The sequence below is a fragment of the Phyllobates terribilis genome, unplaced genomic scaffold (genome assembly GCF_046119375.1).
Source record: "Phyllobates terribilis strain yellow unplaced genomic scaffold, ASM4611937v1 Scaffold_1__5_contigs__length_1240528914, whole genome shotgun sequence".
Lineage (NCBI taxonomy): Eukaryota > Metazoa > Chordata > Amphibia > Anura > Dendrobatidae > Phyllobates > Phyllobates terribilis.
Window position 1 is genome coordinate 1,234,847,413 of NW_027362761.1, and position 17,574 is coordinate 1,234,864,986.

The 17,574-nt window shown below is 52.9% G+C and overlaps 1 protein-coding gene across 1 annotated transcript in view; it reads left to right on the forward strand.

Moving 5' to 3' along the window:
- Positions 1-4,143: 4,143 nt before the first annotated feature.
- LOC141237380 (uncharacterized) overlaps positions 4,144-17,574 on the forward strand; it is a 32,191-nt gene continuing 18,760 nt past the window's right edge. The window contains exon 1 of the mRNA XM_073668340.1: positions 4,144-5,203. Within this exon, the coding sequence (XP_073524441.1) occupies positions 4,144-5,203 (1,060 nt within the window). The remainder of the gene's footprint in view (positions 5,204-17,574) is intronic.

A 17,574-nucleotide genomic window follows, 5' to 3' on the forward strand; every position in this document is an offset into this window, starting at 1 on the left:
ATCAGCCTGTGGCATGGAGGGATCAGCCTGTGGCATGGAGGGATCAGCCTGTGGCATGGAGGGATCAGCCTGTGGCATGGAGGCGATCAGCCTGTGGCATGGAGGGATCAGCCTGTGGCATGGAGGGATCAGCCTGTGGCATGGAGGGATCAGCCTGTGGCATGGAGACGATCAGCCTGTGGCATGGAGGGATCAGCCTGTGGCATGGAGGCGATCAGCCTGTGGCATGGAGGGATCAGCCTGTGGCATGGAGGCGATCAGCCTGTGGCATGGAGGCGATCAGCCTGTGGCATGGAGGGATCAGCCAGTGGCATGGAGGGATCAGCCTGTGGCATGGAGGCGATCAGCCTGTGGCATGGAGGCGATCAGCCTGTGGCATGGAGGGATCAGCCTGTGGCATGGAGGGATCAGCCTGTGGCATGGAGGGATCAGCCTGTGGCATGGAGGCGATCAGCCTGTGGCATGGAGGGATCAGCCTGTGGCATGGAGGGATCAGCCTGTGGCATGGAGGGATCAGCCTGTGGTATGGAGGGATCAGCCTGTGGCATGGAGGGATCAGCCTGTGGCATGGAGGGATCAGCCTGTGGCATGGAGGCGATCAGCCTGTGGCATGGAGGGATCAGCCTGTGGCTTGGAGGGATCAGCCTGTGGCTTGGAGGTATCAGCCTGTGGCATGGAGGGATCAGCCTGTGGCATGGAGCGATCAGCCTGTGGTATGGAGGGATCAGCCTGTGGTATGGAGGGATCAGCCTGTGGCATGGAGGGATCAGCCTGTGGCTTGGAGGGATCAGCCTGTGGCCCTGCTGAGGGGTTATGGAAGCCCAGGTTGCTTTGATTGCAGCCTTCAGCTCGTCTGCATTGTAGGGTCTGGGGTCTCTCATCTTCCTCTTGACAATACCCCATAGATTCTCTATAATAGATCCTCTATGGGGTTAAGGTCAGGCGAGTTTGCTGACAATCAAGCACAGTGATACTGTTGTGTGTAAACCAGGTATTGGTACTTTTGGCCGTGTGGACAGGGGCCAAGTCCTGCTGGAGAAGGACATTTCCATCTCCATAAAGCTTGTCGGCAGAGGGAAGCATGAAGTGCTGTACAATGTCCTGGTAGACGGCGGCGCTGACTTTGGTCTTGATAAAACACAGTGGACCTCCACCAGCAGATGACATGGCTCCCCAAACCATCACTGATTGTGGAGACTTCACACTAGACCTCCAGCAGCTTGGATTGTGGCCTCTCCACTCTTCCTCCAGACTCTGGCACCTTGTGGAGTGTGTCAGTGACTGCCTTCTGGACACCTGTCAAGTCAGCAGCCTTCCCCATGATTGTGGAGCCTACTGAAACAGACTAAGGGACCTTTTTAAACTCTTAGGAAGCCTTTGCAGGTGTTTTTTGTTAATTATTTTAATTTACTGAGATAATGATTTTTGTGTTTTCATTGGCTGTAAGCCATAATCATCACCATTAACAGAAATAAACACGTGAAATAGATCCCTCTGTGTGTAATGACTCTATATAATAGATCCCTCTGTGTGTAATGACTCTATATAATAGATCCCTCTGCGTGTAATGACTCTATATAATGGATCACTCTGCGTGTAATGACTCTATATAATAGATCCCTCTGTGTGTAATGACTCTATATAATAGATCCCTCTGCGTGTAATGACTATATAATAGATCCCTCTGCGTGTAATGACCCTATATAATAGATCCCTCTGTGTGTAATGACTCTATATAATAGATCCCTCTGTGTGTAATGACTCTATATAATAGATCCCTCTGTGTGTAATGACTCTATATAATAGATCCCTCTGTGTGTAATGACTATATAATAGATCCCTCTGTGTGTAATGACTCTATATAATAGATCCCTCTGTGTGTAATGACTCTATATAATAGATCCCTCTGTGTGTAATGACTCTATATAATAGATCCCTCTGTGTGTAATGACTCTATATAATAGTTCCCTCTGTGTGCAATGACTCTATATAATAGATCCCTCTGTGTGTAATGACTCTATATAATAGATCCCTCTGTGTGTAATGACTCTATATAATAGATCCTTCTGTGTGTAATGACTCTATATAATAGATCCCTCTGTCTGTAATGACTCTATATAATAGATCGCTCTGTGTGTAATGACTCTATATAATAGATCCCTGTGTGTAATGACTCTATATAATAGATCACTCTGTGTGTAATCACTCTATACAATAGATCCCTCTGTGTGTAATGACTCTATATAATAGATCCCTCTGTGTGTAATGACTCTATATAATAGATCCCTGTCAGGCAAAATGTATTTTTGTCCGAGTTTTAAAAATGAGAAATGTCCTAAATTTCCACCCCCTGTCCATTTGTAAGACTTAGAACTCACTGTTGCTTTCCCCCACATCAGGAATTTTTATTACCACCATGAAGCCTCAGCCCAGAGCAAGCCTTCTAATACCCTGGATTTTTCCCTCCAATCCTATTGTTTAAGTGTACAAACGTTTAATGTCGATTTTAATAATGCACATGACAGTCACAAACACAGGGACCACATTTTTGGAATGCTCACCTTGTTCCAATTATAATAGTATATCTTGCGTAAATGAGAAACCACCGGAAGCCCGGGAAATGGATTCTGAGCTTCTGAGCGTCATAGAGATATCATATTTAATATCCATCTTCATGAATATTGATGACGGCAAACTTGATGTCTCTATGTTGGATGTGGGACCCCCCCCACACCAAGATATGAAATCTGAAGGATTTCTATGTCCTATGCAGCTTGGTGGGTTCACAAAACCGAGCCCCCGTGTGAGGTAAACACCATGGGTGTCTCCTAATGTTTTGGCCCCGTACTAAAAACCAGAACGGCCATTTTTCAAGTCATTCTTGCCAGGGACGTCAGACGCATGCTCCTCGCTGCGTGGAATAATCACATCTAATTTCCGGGGAGCCGTCCCCCCCACAGAATCTGAGACTATCACCTTGTGAAGCAGGTTTTGCTATTACTTATCCCTTTTATTTTAATAACTGTTTATGCATACATGTAAATTGTCTCTTTTATAATATCTTGTATATCTTTTGTAAACACTGCCCACTTTCGGGAGTAAATCATTATTATTTACCAGCTTTGTTCTTCTTGTCCTATGTCGAACAAACACGTTCCTCACCCGCTAATTCACGTTACCTACCAGGTACCCGATCCACCTGTTAAGCGATCGGTGGTGGCAGTATACCAGTATTTATGTGATATTGTGGTTTGAGGGTGGCTGGTCGGAGGTATATATACGTTCCTGGAAGGAACTGGTCGTATATATACGTCCTGTCACATCACGTGCCGCAATAGTCGACATAAATTAGAGCAGCTGCACCCGTGCTTATCCTCGGTCAATACCGTGTTTGACCAGCAGGATAAGGGGGCGCCAGAGAGCTGCAAGGTCTGACCAAGTGTGTTTTCCTGACAATTGGTGGCAGCGGTGGGATCATAGGACATTAGTGATCTGGTTTGAGCAATCATTCCTCTCACTAAAAACTTGCACGGTTCTTACCTGGACACTGCACGAAAGTTTTGAAGATCGAACTCAGTGTTTATTAGATCTGAGACAATACTGTATGTGCAGCAGTTACCCCTACCCTTCTTCGATTTTTCTATTTTTATTTTGGTGATCATGGTCGTAGTTGGGGAGTCCTGGTACAGCCAGCAAAAAAAGGACACTCTTATTGGAATATGTATAACCAGAGGCATTGACCCCCTCGGCAAAAACAAAGAACAAATGATTGCTGAACTGGCGCAACTGGAGACCGAGCAAGCCCTTCTCCAGACCTCAGCAGGGCCAGGGGTCAGCCGAGATATGGACAGTACTGCTGCAGGGGTCCCCCCTGTAGACGCACGCCGTGTCAGCGACCAGGGCAGCATGGACCCCTATCTGCAGATGGCTCTACAGCAACATCCTGCAGAGGATCATGAAGGACGGCTGAAAGTAATTCAGCAGCACCAGGAGGCTGCCGAGCGGCAGGCCCAACGGCAGGCCCAAGCCCAGAGGGCCCATGAACTGCAGATGGCCCAACTCGGGATCCCAGCATCCACCTCACGGAACGGTGAGACCAACAATGCGACCCTGTTTAAGCCCCGTCCAGAGCATTTTCCGTTGATGGAAAAGGACGGCGACCTCGACACCTTTCTGAGGGGTTTTGAAAAGACTTGCAGACAATACCAGCTGCCTGAGGAACAGTGGGCCCGATACTTAACTGCAGGGCTGCGAGGCAAAGCTCTGGATGTGTTTGTGGCTCTTCCTCCGAGCCTCGATGGGAACTATGATGCCATTAAGCAGGCCCTAATCCAGAGGTTCCAACTGACACCTGAGGTGTACCGAAAAAAGTTCCAGAACCTCCAACGTGGACCGCACGACAGTTACAGCGATGTGGTGCATGGGCTCCGGACCAACTTTGAGCAGTGGATCCAAGGACTGTCAGCGACCACCTTTGAGCAGCTAAAGGACCTGATGGTGAAAGACCAGTTCCTGCATCTGTGTCCGACTGAGGTACGGCAGTTCGTGATGGATCGGGAGCAACCAGATGCCAATAAAGCAGCGCAGATCGCAGACATCTACGAGGCCAACCGGAGACCGGAGGTGCGGAAGCCAGTCATCGCCAGCTGGAAAGGGGGTAAGCCATCAAACACCATCCCTGCCCCTGCCAGCCGACCTTCCGGAGGCCTTTTTCCCGTTACCAATGCCCGGCCTGCATCTGATGCCCGCAGGTGTTATTTCTGCAACCAGACTGGTCATCTCAGCGCCACTTGCCCAGAGAAGCAGAGGAAGAACCCCCCATCCAAGGCCCCAGGGCCTAAGGCATCAGTTCTTTTGGTGGGTGGGCTGGTTGGGAGGGCCTGTGAAAACTTGCAGTCTGTCATGGTGGGGAACAATGTCACTGTAGGCCTCAAGGACACTGGGGCCGAACGAACCCTCATCCGACCCGAACTGGTGTCCCCTGAAGAGCTTATTCCGGGAAAGACCCTGACTGTCACCGGGATTGGGGGCGTCCGATGGCCCTTGCCCATGGCCCGGGTTTTTATTGATTGGGGTGCGGGGAGTGTGGTGAAGGAAGTGGGAGTATCCAAAAACCTACCTGCAAATGTTTTGTTGGGGACTGATTTGGGGAGGATGTTAGCTTATTATGTCCCTGACACCCCTCCCCGATCTGATACGGTTGGTAAGGTTAATACTGATACTGTGAATGTCAATGCTTTACCTGATGATGATGATGATGATGATGATGATGTACTGAAAGGTACAGGAGAACTCAGCCATGTCACGCTGCGGGGTGATGTTGCTGAGGATCCCCTAGCCGGAGCAAAGGTCAGTGCCAAGGGTATTGGGGAGAGGCACGGGGACCATGAAGCAGGTGGTGCTGTGCCAGTGACCAGTGTCACAACAGATGGTGACCTGGCTGATAATCACTGCCCCATACGTAGCACTGTGCCTGAGGTAACGGGGGAGGATGGGGAAGTAGTACTCATAGCCGCACAGGCTGATGGGACGGTGTTATTCCCCGGGGAGACGGCCTATATAGCCGCTGTTACCCGCAGTCAGAGTGCCCAGAACGCAAGTAACGCCCTGCCTTCTGGACCCTCCTCGTACAGAGGAATAACAGAATCAGGTATGGACCCAGAGCCGGTCCCAGAGGGTCCCAGTGAGGACGTGGCCTTAACCTCACTTCTGGCTTCCTCCAGCCAGGAGTTTCAGGCAGCTCTGCACTCAGATGCTAGCCTAGGGACGTTAAGGAGCCTCGCTGAGAAGCCCACCTCCGAGTCTGATAAGGAGAGGGTGTTCTGGGACCAAGGAAGGTTGTACCGGGAGACAGTTTCCTGTACACCCCAACAGGAGTGGCTGAGGGAAAGACAGCTGGTCGTCCCCTACCAATTCAGGGATGAGTTGTTGCGGATCGCCCATGAAATTCCACTCGCTGGACACTTGGGGGTCAGCAAAACCAAGGCCCGGCTGTCTCACCACTTTTATTGGCCCAAAATGAGGATGGATGTGGTGAACTACTGTCGCTCCTGCACCACGTGTCAAAGAGTGGGAAAGTCAGGGCCGGCTCCCAAAGCCCCCCTGATCTCTTTGCCAGTGATAGAGGAGCCTTTCCAGAGGATTGCTGTGGACATTGTGGGACCACTGGCATACCCAGCAGCTCTGGAAAACGTTTCATTCTTACCGTGGTAGACTATGCTACCTGGTATCCGGAGGCAGTAGCCCTGTCCTCAATTAGGGCGGATAAGGTGGCGGACGCCCTCTTGGCCATCTTTTTGCGAGTAGGCTTTCCCAGGGAGATGCTTACTGACCAGGGGACCCAGTTCATGTCACGCTTAATGGAGGCTCTATGTAAGAAAATGCAGGTGCAGCATCTGGTATCGAGCGCGTATCACCCACAGACCAATGGTTTGTGTGAGCGATTCAACGGTACCCTCAAACTGATGTTAAAAATGCTGGTTGAGACCCAGGGACGCGACTGGGAGCGTTACCTCCCACACCTGTTATTTGCTTACAGAGAGGTTCCACAGGCCTCGACGGGGTTCTCCCCCTTTGAGCTCCTGTATGGCAGGCGTGTCTGAGGACCCCTTGGGTTGATAAGGGAGTTCTGGGAAGAAGAGCCGAGCTCCCCAGGAGTGTCCATCGTGGAGTATGTCATGCGCTTCCGTGACAAGATGCAGACCTTGATGCAGTTGGTGCATGACAACATGGCGCAAGCCCAGGTTGACCAGAAGCATTGGTACGACAAGAACGCCCGAGAGCGGACCTACCAGGTGGGTCAGAAGGTGTGGGTGCTGGTCCCCGTACCAAAGGACAAGCTTCAGGCGGCCTGGGAAGGCCCGTACGTCATTCACCAACAGCTCAACCCGGTCACCTACGTGATCACTCTTGACCACGCGCGGGGTAGGCGGAAGGCTTTCCACGTTAATATGATGAAGGCTCATCAAGAACGTGGAGCCTGCGTCCTACCGGTCTGCAGCCTGCCCGAGGATGGGGAGGACGACCCCCTCTTGGACATGCTGGCCCAAGCGAAGGCCAGCGGGTCCCTAGAGGATGTAGAGATAAGCGCCTTGCTATCCGCAGACCTGAGGTCTCAGCTGCGAGCAGTGCTGAAACCCTTCCAAGCAGTGTTCACCAACCTGCCTGGCAGGACTGAGGCGGCGGTCCATGAAGTGGACACTGGGAATCATGCCCCACGCCGGCGGGCAGCCTATCGAATCTCCGACGAGGTGCAGCATGTCATGCGCCAGGAGGTCGAGGAGATGCTGAATTTTGGGGTGATTAAGCGGTCCAAAAGCACGTGGGCCTCACCTGTAGTCCTGGTGCCAAAGAAGGACCGGACCACCCGGTTCTGTGTGGACTACAGGGGGCTCAACGCTATCACAGCCTCTGACGCACAACCAATGCCACGCATTGAGGAGCTGCTGGAGCGGTTAGCCAGCGCGAGCTATCTGTCCATTATGGATCTGAGTCGGGGATATTGGCAGATTCCGTTGAGCCCCGGGGCCCAGGAGAAGTCCGCCTTTATCACCATCTTCGGATTGTATGAATCCACGGTCATGCCTTTTGGCATGAAAAATGCCCCTGCCACGTTCCAGCGAATGGTCAACCACCTGCTCCAGGGACTGGAGAGGTACGCAGTGGCGTACCTGGATGATATTGTCGTCTTCAGTCCCACCTGGGAGGATCACCTCGAGCATCTGCAGCAGGTGCTCGGGCGCATTCACCAGGCGGGCTTGACCATTAAGCCAGGAAAGTGCCAGATGGGCATGAACGAGGTCCACTACCTGGGGCACCGGGTAGGTGGGGGGGTACTCTGAAGCCAGAGTCTGGGAAAGTGGACGCTATCATGTCCTGGCCCACCCCCAGGACCAAGAAGCAGGTGCAGTCCTTCTTGGGCACCGCAAGGTACTATAGACGCTTTGTACAAGACTATAGTAGCCTTGCGAAGCCCTTGACAGACCTCACCAGGAGGAGCCTACCCCATTCAGTCAAATGGACAGATGAATGCGAGGTGGCCTTTCGGGCTTTGAAGACTGCCTTGAGCAGATCTCCTGTGCTAAAGGCGGTCGACGGCACACGGCCACTCTTCATACAGACCGACGCCAGTGAGTTTGGCCTCGGTGCTGTACTCAGCCAGGTCGACTCGGGGAACCAAGAACACCCCGTGTTGTACCTAAGCCGGAAACTGCTGCTGAGGGAAGTGCCCTATTCCACCATAGAGAAGGAGTGCCTGGCCATTGTATGGGCCCTCAACCGTTTACAGCCTTACTTGTGCGGGCGCCCCTTCACTGTCGTGACTGACCACAACCCCCTGAGTTGGCTGCACACCATGTCCGGTGCCAACGGAAGTTTGTTACACTGGAGCCTCACCCTCCAGCAGTACAACTTTACCGTTCAACACCGCAAAGGCGGCGAGCATGGCAATGCCGATGGGTTGTCCCGGCGAAGGGAGCCTCCTGAGATACGCCTGGATCAGTACCAGAAGGTCATACCTCCATAGCGCAGTCTAAAAGTGGGAGGTGTCAGGCAAAATGTATTTTTGTCCGAGTTTTAAAAATGAGAGATGTCCTAAATTTCCACCCCCTGTCCATTTGTAAGACATAGAACTCAGTGCTTTCCCCCACATCAGGAATTTTTATTACCGCCATAAAGCCTCAGCCCAAAGCAAGCCTTCTAATACCCTGGATTTTTCCCTCCAATCCTATTGTTTAAGTGTACAAACGTTTAATGTCGATTTTAATAATGCACATGACGGTCACAAACACAGGGACCACATTTTTGGAATACTCATCTTGTTCCAATTATAATAGTATATCTTGCATAACTGAGAAACTACCGGAAGCCCGGGAAATGGATTCTGAGCGTCATAGAGATATCGTATTTAATATCCATCTTCATGAATATTGATGACGGCAAACATGATGTCTCCATCTTGGATGTGGGACCCCCCCACACCAAGATATGAAATCTGAAGGATTTCTATGTCCTATGCAGCTGGGTGGGTTCACAAAACCGAGCCCACGTGTGAGGTAAACACCATGGGTGTCTCCTAATGTTTTGGCCCCGTACTAAAAACCAGAACGGCCATTTTTTAAGTCATTCTTGCCAGGGACGTCAGACGCATGCTCCTCGCTGCGTGGAAGAGTCACATCTAATTTCCGGGGAGCCGCCCCCCCCACAGAATCTGTGACCATCACCTTGTGAAGCAGGTTTTGCTATTACTTATCCCTTTTATTTTAATAACTGTTTATGCATATATGTAAATTGTCTCTTTTATAATATCTTGTATATCTTTTGTAAACACTGCCCACTTTCGGGAGTAAATCATTATTATTTACCAGCTTCGTTCTTCTTGTCCTATGTCGAGCAAACACGTTCTTCACCCGCTAATTCACGTTACCTAACGGGTACCCGATCCACCTCTTAAACGATCGGTGGTGGCAGCATACCAGTTTTATGTGATATTGTGGTTTGAGGGTGGCTGGTCGAAGGTATATATACGTTCCTGGAAGGAACTGGTGGTATGTATACGTCCTGTCACATCACGTGCCACAATAGTCTACATAAATTAGAGCAGCTGCACCCGTGCTTATCCTCTGTCAATACCGTGTTTGACCAGCAGGATAAGGGGGCGCCAGAGGGCTGCAAGGTCTGACCAAGTGTGTTTTCCTAACAATCCGTCTGTGTGTAATGACTATATAATAGATCCCTCTGTGTGTAATGACTCTATATAATAGATCGCTCTGTGTGTAATGACTCTATATAATAGATCGCTCTGTGTGTAATAACTCTATATAATAGATCCCTCTGTGTGTAATGACTCTATATAATAGATCCCTCTGTGTGTAATGACTCTATATAATAGATCGCTCTGTGTGTAATGACTCTATATAATAGATCCCTGTGTGTAATGACTCTATATAATAGATCCCTCTGTGTGTAATGACTCTATATAATAGATCCCTCTGTGTGTGTAATGACTCTATATAATAGATCCCTCTGTGTGTAATGACTCTATATAATAGATCCCTCTGTGTAATGACTCTATATAATAGATCCCTCTGTGTGTGTAATGACTCTATATAATAGATCTCTCTATGTGTAATGACTCTATATAATAGATCACTCTGTGTGTAATGACTCTATATAATAGATCCCTCTGTGTGTAATGACTCTATATAATAGATCCCTCTGTGTGTAATGACTCTATATAATAGATCCCTCTGTGTGTAATGACTCTATATAATAGATCCCTCTGTGTGTAAAGACTCTATATAATAGATCCCTCTGTGTGTAATGACTCTATATAATAGATCCCTCTGTGTGTAAAGACTCTATATAATAGATCTCTCTATGTGTAATGACTCTATATAATAGATCCCTCTGTGTGTAATGACTCTATATAATAGATCCCTCTGTGTGTAATGACTCTATATAATAGATCCCTCTGTCTGTAATGGCTCTATATAATAGATCCCTCTGTGTGTAATGACTCTATATAATAGATCCCTCTGTGTGTAATGACTCTATATAATAGATCCCTCTGTGTGTAATGACTCTATATAATAGATCCCTCTGTGTGTAATGACTATATAACTATATAATAGATCCCTCTGTGTGTAATGACTCTATATAATAGATCCCTCTGTGTGTAATGACTCTATATAATAGATCCCTCTGTGTGTAATGACTCTATATAATAGATCACTCTGCGTGTAATGACTCTATATAATAGATTCCTCTGTGTGTAATGACTCTATATAATAGATCCCTCTGTGTGTAATGACTCTATATAATAGATCCCTCTGTGTGTAATGACTCTATATAATAGATCCCTCTGTGTGTAATGACTCTATATAATAGATCCCTCTGTGTGTAATGGCTCTATATAATAGATCCCTCTATGTGTAATGACTCTATATAATAGATCCCTCTGTGTGTAATGACTCTATATAATAGATCCCTCTGTGTGTAATGACTCTATATAATAGATCCCTCTGTGTGTAATGACTCTATATAATAGATCCCTCTGTCTGTAATGGCTCTATATAATAGATCCCTCTGTGTGTAATGACTCTATATAATAGATCCCTCTGTGTGTAATGACTCTATATAATAGATCCCTCTGTGTGTAATGACTCTATATAATAGATCCCTCTGCGTGTAATGACTCTATATAATAGATCCCTCTGTGTGTAATGACTCTATATAATAGATCCCTCTGTGTGTAATGACTCTATATAATAGATCCCTCTGTGTGTAATGACTCTATATAATAGATCCCTCTGTCTGTAATGGCTCTATATAATAGATCCCTCTGTGTGTAATGACTCTATATAATAGATCCCTCTGTGTGTAATGACTCTATATAATAGATCCCTCTGTGTGTAATGACTCTATATAATAGATCCCTCTGTGTGTAATGACTCTATATAATAGATCCCTCTGTGTGTAATGACTCTATATAATAGATCCCTCTGTGTGTAATGACTCTATATAATAGATCCCTCTGTGTGTAATGACTCTATATAATAGATCCCTCTGTGTGTAATGGCTCTATATAATAGATCCCTCTATGTGTAATGACTCTATATAATAGATCCCTCTGTGTGTATTGACTCTATATAATAGATCCCTCTGTCTGTAATGACTCTATATAATAGATCCCTCTGTGTGTAATGACTCTATATAATAGATCCCTCTGCGTGTAATGACTCTATATAATAGATCCCTCTGTGTGTAATGACTCTATATAATATAGGAGTTTCCCTTTTTGGATTGAAGAACTGAAATCAATTAACTTTTTGATGATATTCTAATTTAGTGAGATGCACTGTAGTTGGTCCCTTCTGGTGCAGTAAGAAAACCCCACAATAATCACTAAAATATCCTGACATAAGGAATTGTCAATGTAAACGTTCTAATTATCAATAATGAGGATCAATCTCTACTTTTTAGGTTGTGACTAATGACACTGCTGCCCCTACTTCCCCGGCCCGGACACGAATGACACTGCTGCCCCTACTGCCCCGGCCCGGACACGAATGACACTGCTGCCCCGGTCCGGACACTAATGACCCTGCTGCCCCGGTCCAGACACGAATGACACTGCTGCCCCGGCCCGGACACGAGTGACACTACTGTCCCAGCCAGGACACGAATGACACTGCTGCCCCTCCTGCCCCGGCCTGGACACGAATGACACTGCTGCCCCTACTGCCCCGGCCCGGACACGAATGACACTGCTGCCCCGGTCCGGACACAAATGACACTGCTGCCCCTACTTCCCCGGCCCGGACACGAATGACACTGCTGCCCCTACTGCCCCGGCCCGGACACGAATGACACTGCTGCCCCTACTGCCCCGGCCCGGACACGAATGACACTGCTGCCCCGGTCCGGACACAAATGACACTGCTGCCCCTACTTCCCCGGCCCGGACACGAATGACACTGCTGCCCCTACTTCCCCGGCCCGGACACGAATGACACTGCTGCCCCTACTTCCCCGGCCCGTACACGAATGACACTGCTGCCCCTACTGCCCCGGCCCGAACACGAATGACACTGCTGCCCCGGTCCGGACACAAATGACACTGCTGCCCCTACTTCCCCGGCCCGGACACGAATGACACTGCTGCCCCTACTGCCCCGGCCCGAACACGAATGACACTGCTGCCCCTACTAACCCGGCCCGAACACAAATGACACTGCTGCCCCACCCAGGACACGAATGACACTGCTGCCCCTCCTACCCCGGCCCGAACACAAATGACACTACTGCCCCTCCTAACCCGGCCCGAACACAAATGACACTGCTGCCCCACCCAGGACACGAATGATACTGCTGCCCCTACTGCCCCGGCCCGGACACGAATGACACTGCTGCCCCTCCTGCCCCAGCCTGGACATGAATGACACTGCTGCCCCGGTCCGGACATGAATGACACTGCTGCCCTGGCCCGGACACGAATGACACTGCTGCCCCTCCTACCCCGGCCCGGACACGAATGACACTGCTGCCCCTCTGGCCCGGACATGAATGACACTGCTGCCCCTACTGCCCCGGTCCGGACACGAATGACACTGCTGTCCCAGCCCAGACATGAATGACACTGCTGCCCCTCCTGCCCCGGCCCGGACACGAATGACACTGCTGCCCCTCCTGCCCCGGTCCGGACACGAATGATACTGCTGCCCCTCCTGCCCCGGCCAGGACATGAATGACACTGCTGCCCCTACTTCCCCGGCCCGGACACGAATGACACTGCTGCCCCTACTGCCCCGGCCCGAACACGAATGACACTGCTGCCCCTACTGCCCCGGCCCGAATACGAATGACACTGCTGCCCCTCCTGCCCCGGCCCGAACACGAATGACACTGCTGCCCCTCCTGCCCCGGCCTGGACATGAATGACACTGCTCCCCCTTCTGTCCCAGCCCAGAGTCGAATGACACTGCTCCCCCTACTGCCCAGGCCTGGACACAAATGACACTGCTGCCCCTCCTGCCTCGGCCAGGACATGAATGACACTGCTGCCCCGGTCCGGACACAAATGACACTGCTGCCCCGGTCCGGAGACGAATGATACTGCTGCCCCGGCCTGGACACGAATGACACTGCTGCCCCTCCTGCCCCGGCCCGGACACTAATGACACTGCTGCCCCGGTCCGGACACTAATGACCCTGCTGCCCCGGTCCAGACACGAATGACACTGCTGCCCCGGCCCGGACACGAGTGACACTACTGTCCCAGCCAGGACACGAATGACACTGCTGCCCCTCTGGCCCGGACATGAATGACACTGCTGCCCCTCCTGCCCCGGCCTGGACATGAATGACACTGCTGCCCCGGTCCGGACATGAATGACACTGCTGCCCCGGCCCGGACACTAATGACACTGCTGCCCCTGTCCGGACACGAATGACACTGCTGCCCCGGTCCGGACACGAATGATACTGCTGCCCCTCCTGCCCCGGCCTGGACATGAATGACACTGCTGCCCCAGTCCGGACATGAATGACACTGCTGCCCCGGTCCGGACACTAATGACACTGCTGCCCCGGTCCGGACACGAATGACACTGCTGCCCCGGTCCGGACACGAATGACACTGCTGCCCCTCCTGCCCCGGCCTGGACATGAATGACACTGCTGCCCCTCCTGCCCCGGCCTGGACATGAATGACACTGCTGCCCCGGTCCGGACACGAATGACACTGCTGCCCCGGTCCGGACACAAATGACACTGCTGCCCCGGCCCGGACACGAATGATACTGCTGCCCCAGCCCGGAGACGAATGACACTGCTGCCCCTACTTCCCCGGCCCGGACTCGAATGACACTGCTGCCCCGGACACGAATGACACTGCTGCCCCGGCCCGGACACGAATGACACTGCTGCCCCTACTGCCCCGGTCAGTACACGAATGACACTACTGTCCCAGCCCGGACACAAATGACACTGCTGCCCCTCCGGCCCGGACACGAATGACACTACTGCCCCGGCCCGGACACGAATGACACTACTGCCCCGGCCCGGACACGAATGACACTGCTGCCCCTCCGGCCCGGACACGAATGACACTACTGCCCCGGCCCGGACACAAATGACACTGCTGCCCCTCCGGCCCGGACACGAATGACACTACTGCCCCGGCCCAGACACGAATGACACTGCTGCCCCTCTGGCCCGGACACGAATGACACTGCTGCCCCTACTGCCCTGGCCCGTACACGAATGACACTACTGTCCCAGCCCGGACATGAATTACACTGCTGCCCCTCCTGCCCCGGCCCGGACACGAATGACACTGCTGCCCCGGCCCGTACACGAATGACACTACTGTCCCAGCCCGGACGCGAATGACACTGCTGCCCCTCCTGCCCCGGCCCGGACACGAATGACACTGCTGCCCCTGCCCGGACACGAATGACACTACTGCCCTGGCCCGTACACGAATGACACTACTGTCCCAGCCCGGACACAAATGACACTGCTGCCCCTCCTGCCCCAGCCCGAACACGAATGACACTACTGCCCCGGCCCGTACACGAATGACACTACTGTCCCAGCCCGGACGCGAATGACACTGCTGCCCCTCCTGCCCCGGCCCGGACACGAATGATACTGCTGCCCCGGCCTGGACATGAATGACACTGCTGCCCCTCCTGCCCCGGTCCGGACATGAATGACACTGCTGCCCCGGCCCGGACACGAATGACACTGCTGCCCCTGCCCGTACACGAATGACACTACTGTCCCAGCCCGGACACAAATGACACTGCTGCCCCTACTGCCCCGACCCGGACACGAATGACACTACTGTCCCAGCCCGGACACAAATGACACTGCTGCCCCTACTGCCCCGGCCTGGACACGAATGACACTGCTGCCCCTCTGGCCCGGACATGAATGACACTGCTGCCTCTACTGCCGTGGCCCATATATGAATGACACTGCTGCCCCTCCTGCCCCGGCTCGGACACGAATGACATTACTGCCCCGGCCCGGACACGAATGACACTGCTGCCCCGGCCTGGACACGAATGACACTACTGTCCCAGCCCGGACATGAATGACACTGCTGCCCCTCCTGCCCCGGCCCGGACACGAATGACACTGCTGCCCCTCCTGCCCCGGCCCGGACACGAATGACACTGCTGCCCCTCCTGCCCCGGCCCGGACACGAATGACACTGCTGCCCCGGCCCGGACACGAATGACACTACTGTCCCAGCCCGGACATGAATGACACTGCTGCCCCTCCTGCCCCGGCCTGGACATGAATGACACTGCTGCCCCTACTTCCCCGGCCCGGACACGAATGACACTGCTGCCCCTACTGCCCCGGCCCGAACACGAATGACACTACTGCCCCGGCCCGAACACGAATGACACTGCTGCCCCTACTGCCCCGGCCCGAACACGAATGACACTGCTGCCCCTCCTACCCCGGCCCGAACACAAATGACACTACTGCCCCTCCTAACCCGGCCCGAACACAAATGACACTGCTGCCCCACCCAGGACACGAATGATACTGCTGCCCCTACTGCCCCGGCCCGGACACGAATGACACTGCTGCCCCTCCTGCCCCAGCCTGGACACGAATGACACTGCTGCCCCGGTCCGGACATGAATGACACTGCTGCCCTGGCCCGGACACTAATGACACTGCTGCCCCTGTCCGGACACGAATGACACTGCTGCCCCGGTCCGGACACGAATGACACTGCTGCCCCTCCTACCCCGGCCCAGACACGAATGACACTGCTGCCCCTCTGGCCCGGACATGAATGACACTGCTGCCCCTGCTGCCCCGGCCCGGACACGAATGACACTGCTGTCCCAGCCCAGACATGAATGACACTGCTGCCCCTCCTGCCCCGGCCCGGACACGAATGACACTGCTGCCCCTCCTGCCCCGGTCCGGACACGAATGATACTGCTGCCCCTCCTCCCCCGGCCTGGACATGAATGACACTGCTCCCCCTTCTGTCCCAGCCCAGAGTCGAATGACACTGCTCCCCCTACTGCCCAGGCCTGGACACAAATGACACTGCTGCCCCTCCTGCCCCGGTCCGGACACAAATGACACTGCTGCCCCGGTCCGGACACAAATGACACTGCTGCCCCGGTCCGGAGACGAATGATACTGCTGCCCCGGCCTGGACACGAATGACACTGCTGCCCCTCCTGCCCCGGCCCGGACACTAATGACACTGCTGCCCCGGTCCGGACACTAATGACCCTGCTGCCCCGGTCCAGACACGAATGACACTGCTGCCCCGGCCCGGACACGAGTGACACTACTGTCCCAGCCAGGACACGAATGACACTGCTGCCCCTCTGGCCCGGACATGAATGACACTGCTGCCCCTCCTGCCCCGGCCTGGACATGAATGACACTGCTGCCCCGGTCCGGACATGAATGACACTGCTGCCCCGGCCCGGACACTAATGACACTGCTGCCCCTGTCCGGACACGAATGACACTGCTGCCCCGGTCCGGACACGAATGATACTGCTGCCCCTCCTGCCCCGGCCTGGACATGAATGACACTGCTGCCCCAGTCCGGACATGAATGACACTGCTGCCCCGGTCCGGACACTAATGACCTGCTGCCCCGGTCCGGACACGAATGACACTGCTGCCCCGGTCCGGACACGAATGACACTGCTGCCCCTCCTGCCCCGGCCTGGACATGAATGACACTGCTGCCCCTCCTGCCCCGGCCTGGACATGAATGACACTGCTGCCCCGGTCCGGACACGAATGACACTGCTGCCCCGGTCCGGACACAAATGACACTGCTGCCCCGGCCCGGACACGAATGATACTGCTGCCCCAGCCCGGACACGAATGACACTGCTGCCCCTACTTCCCCGGCCCGGACTCGAATGACACTGCTGCCCCGGACACGAATGACACTGCTGCCCCGGCCCGGACACGAATGACACTGCTGCCCCTACTGCCCCGGTCAGTACACGAATGACACTACTGTCCCAGCCCGGACACAAATGACACTGCTGCCCCTCCGGCCCGGAC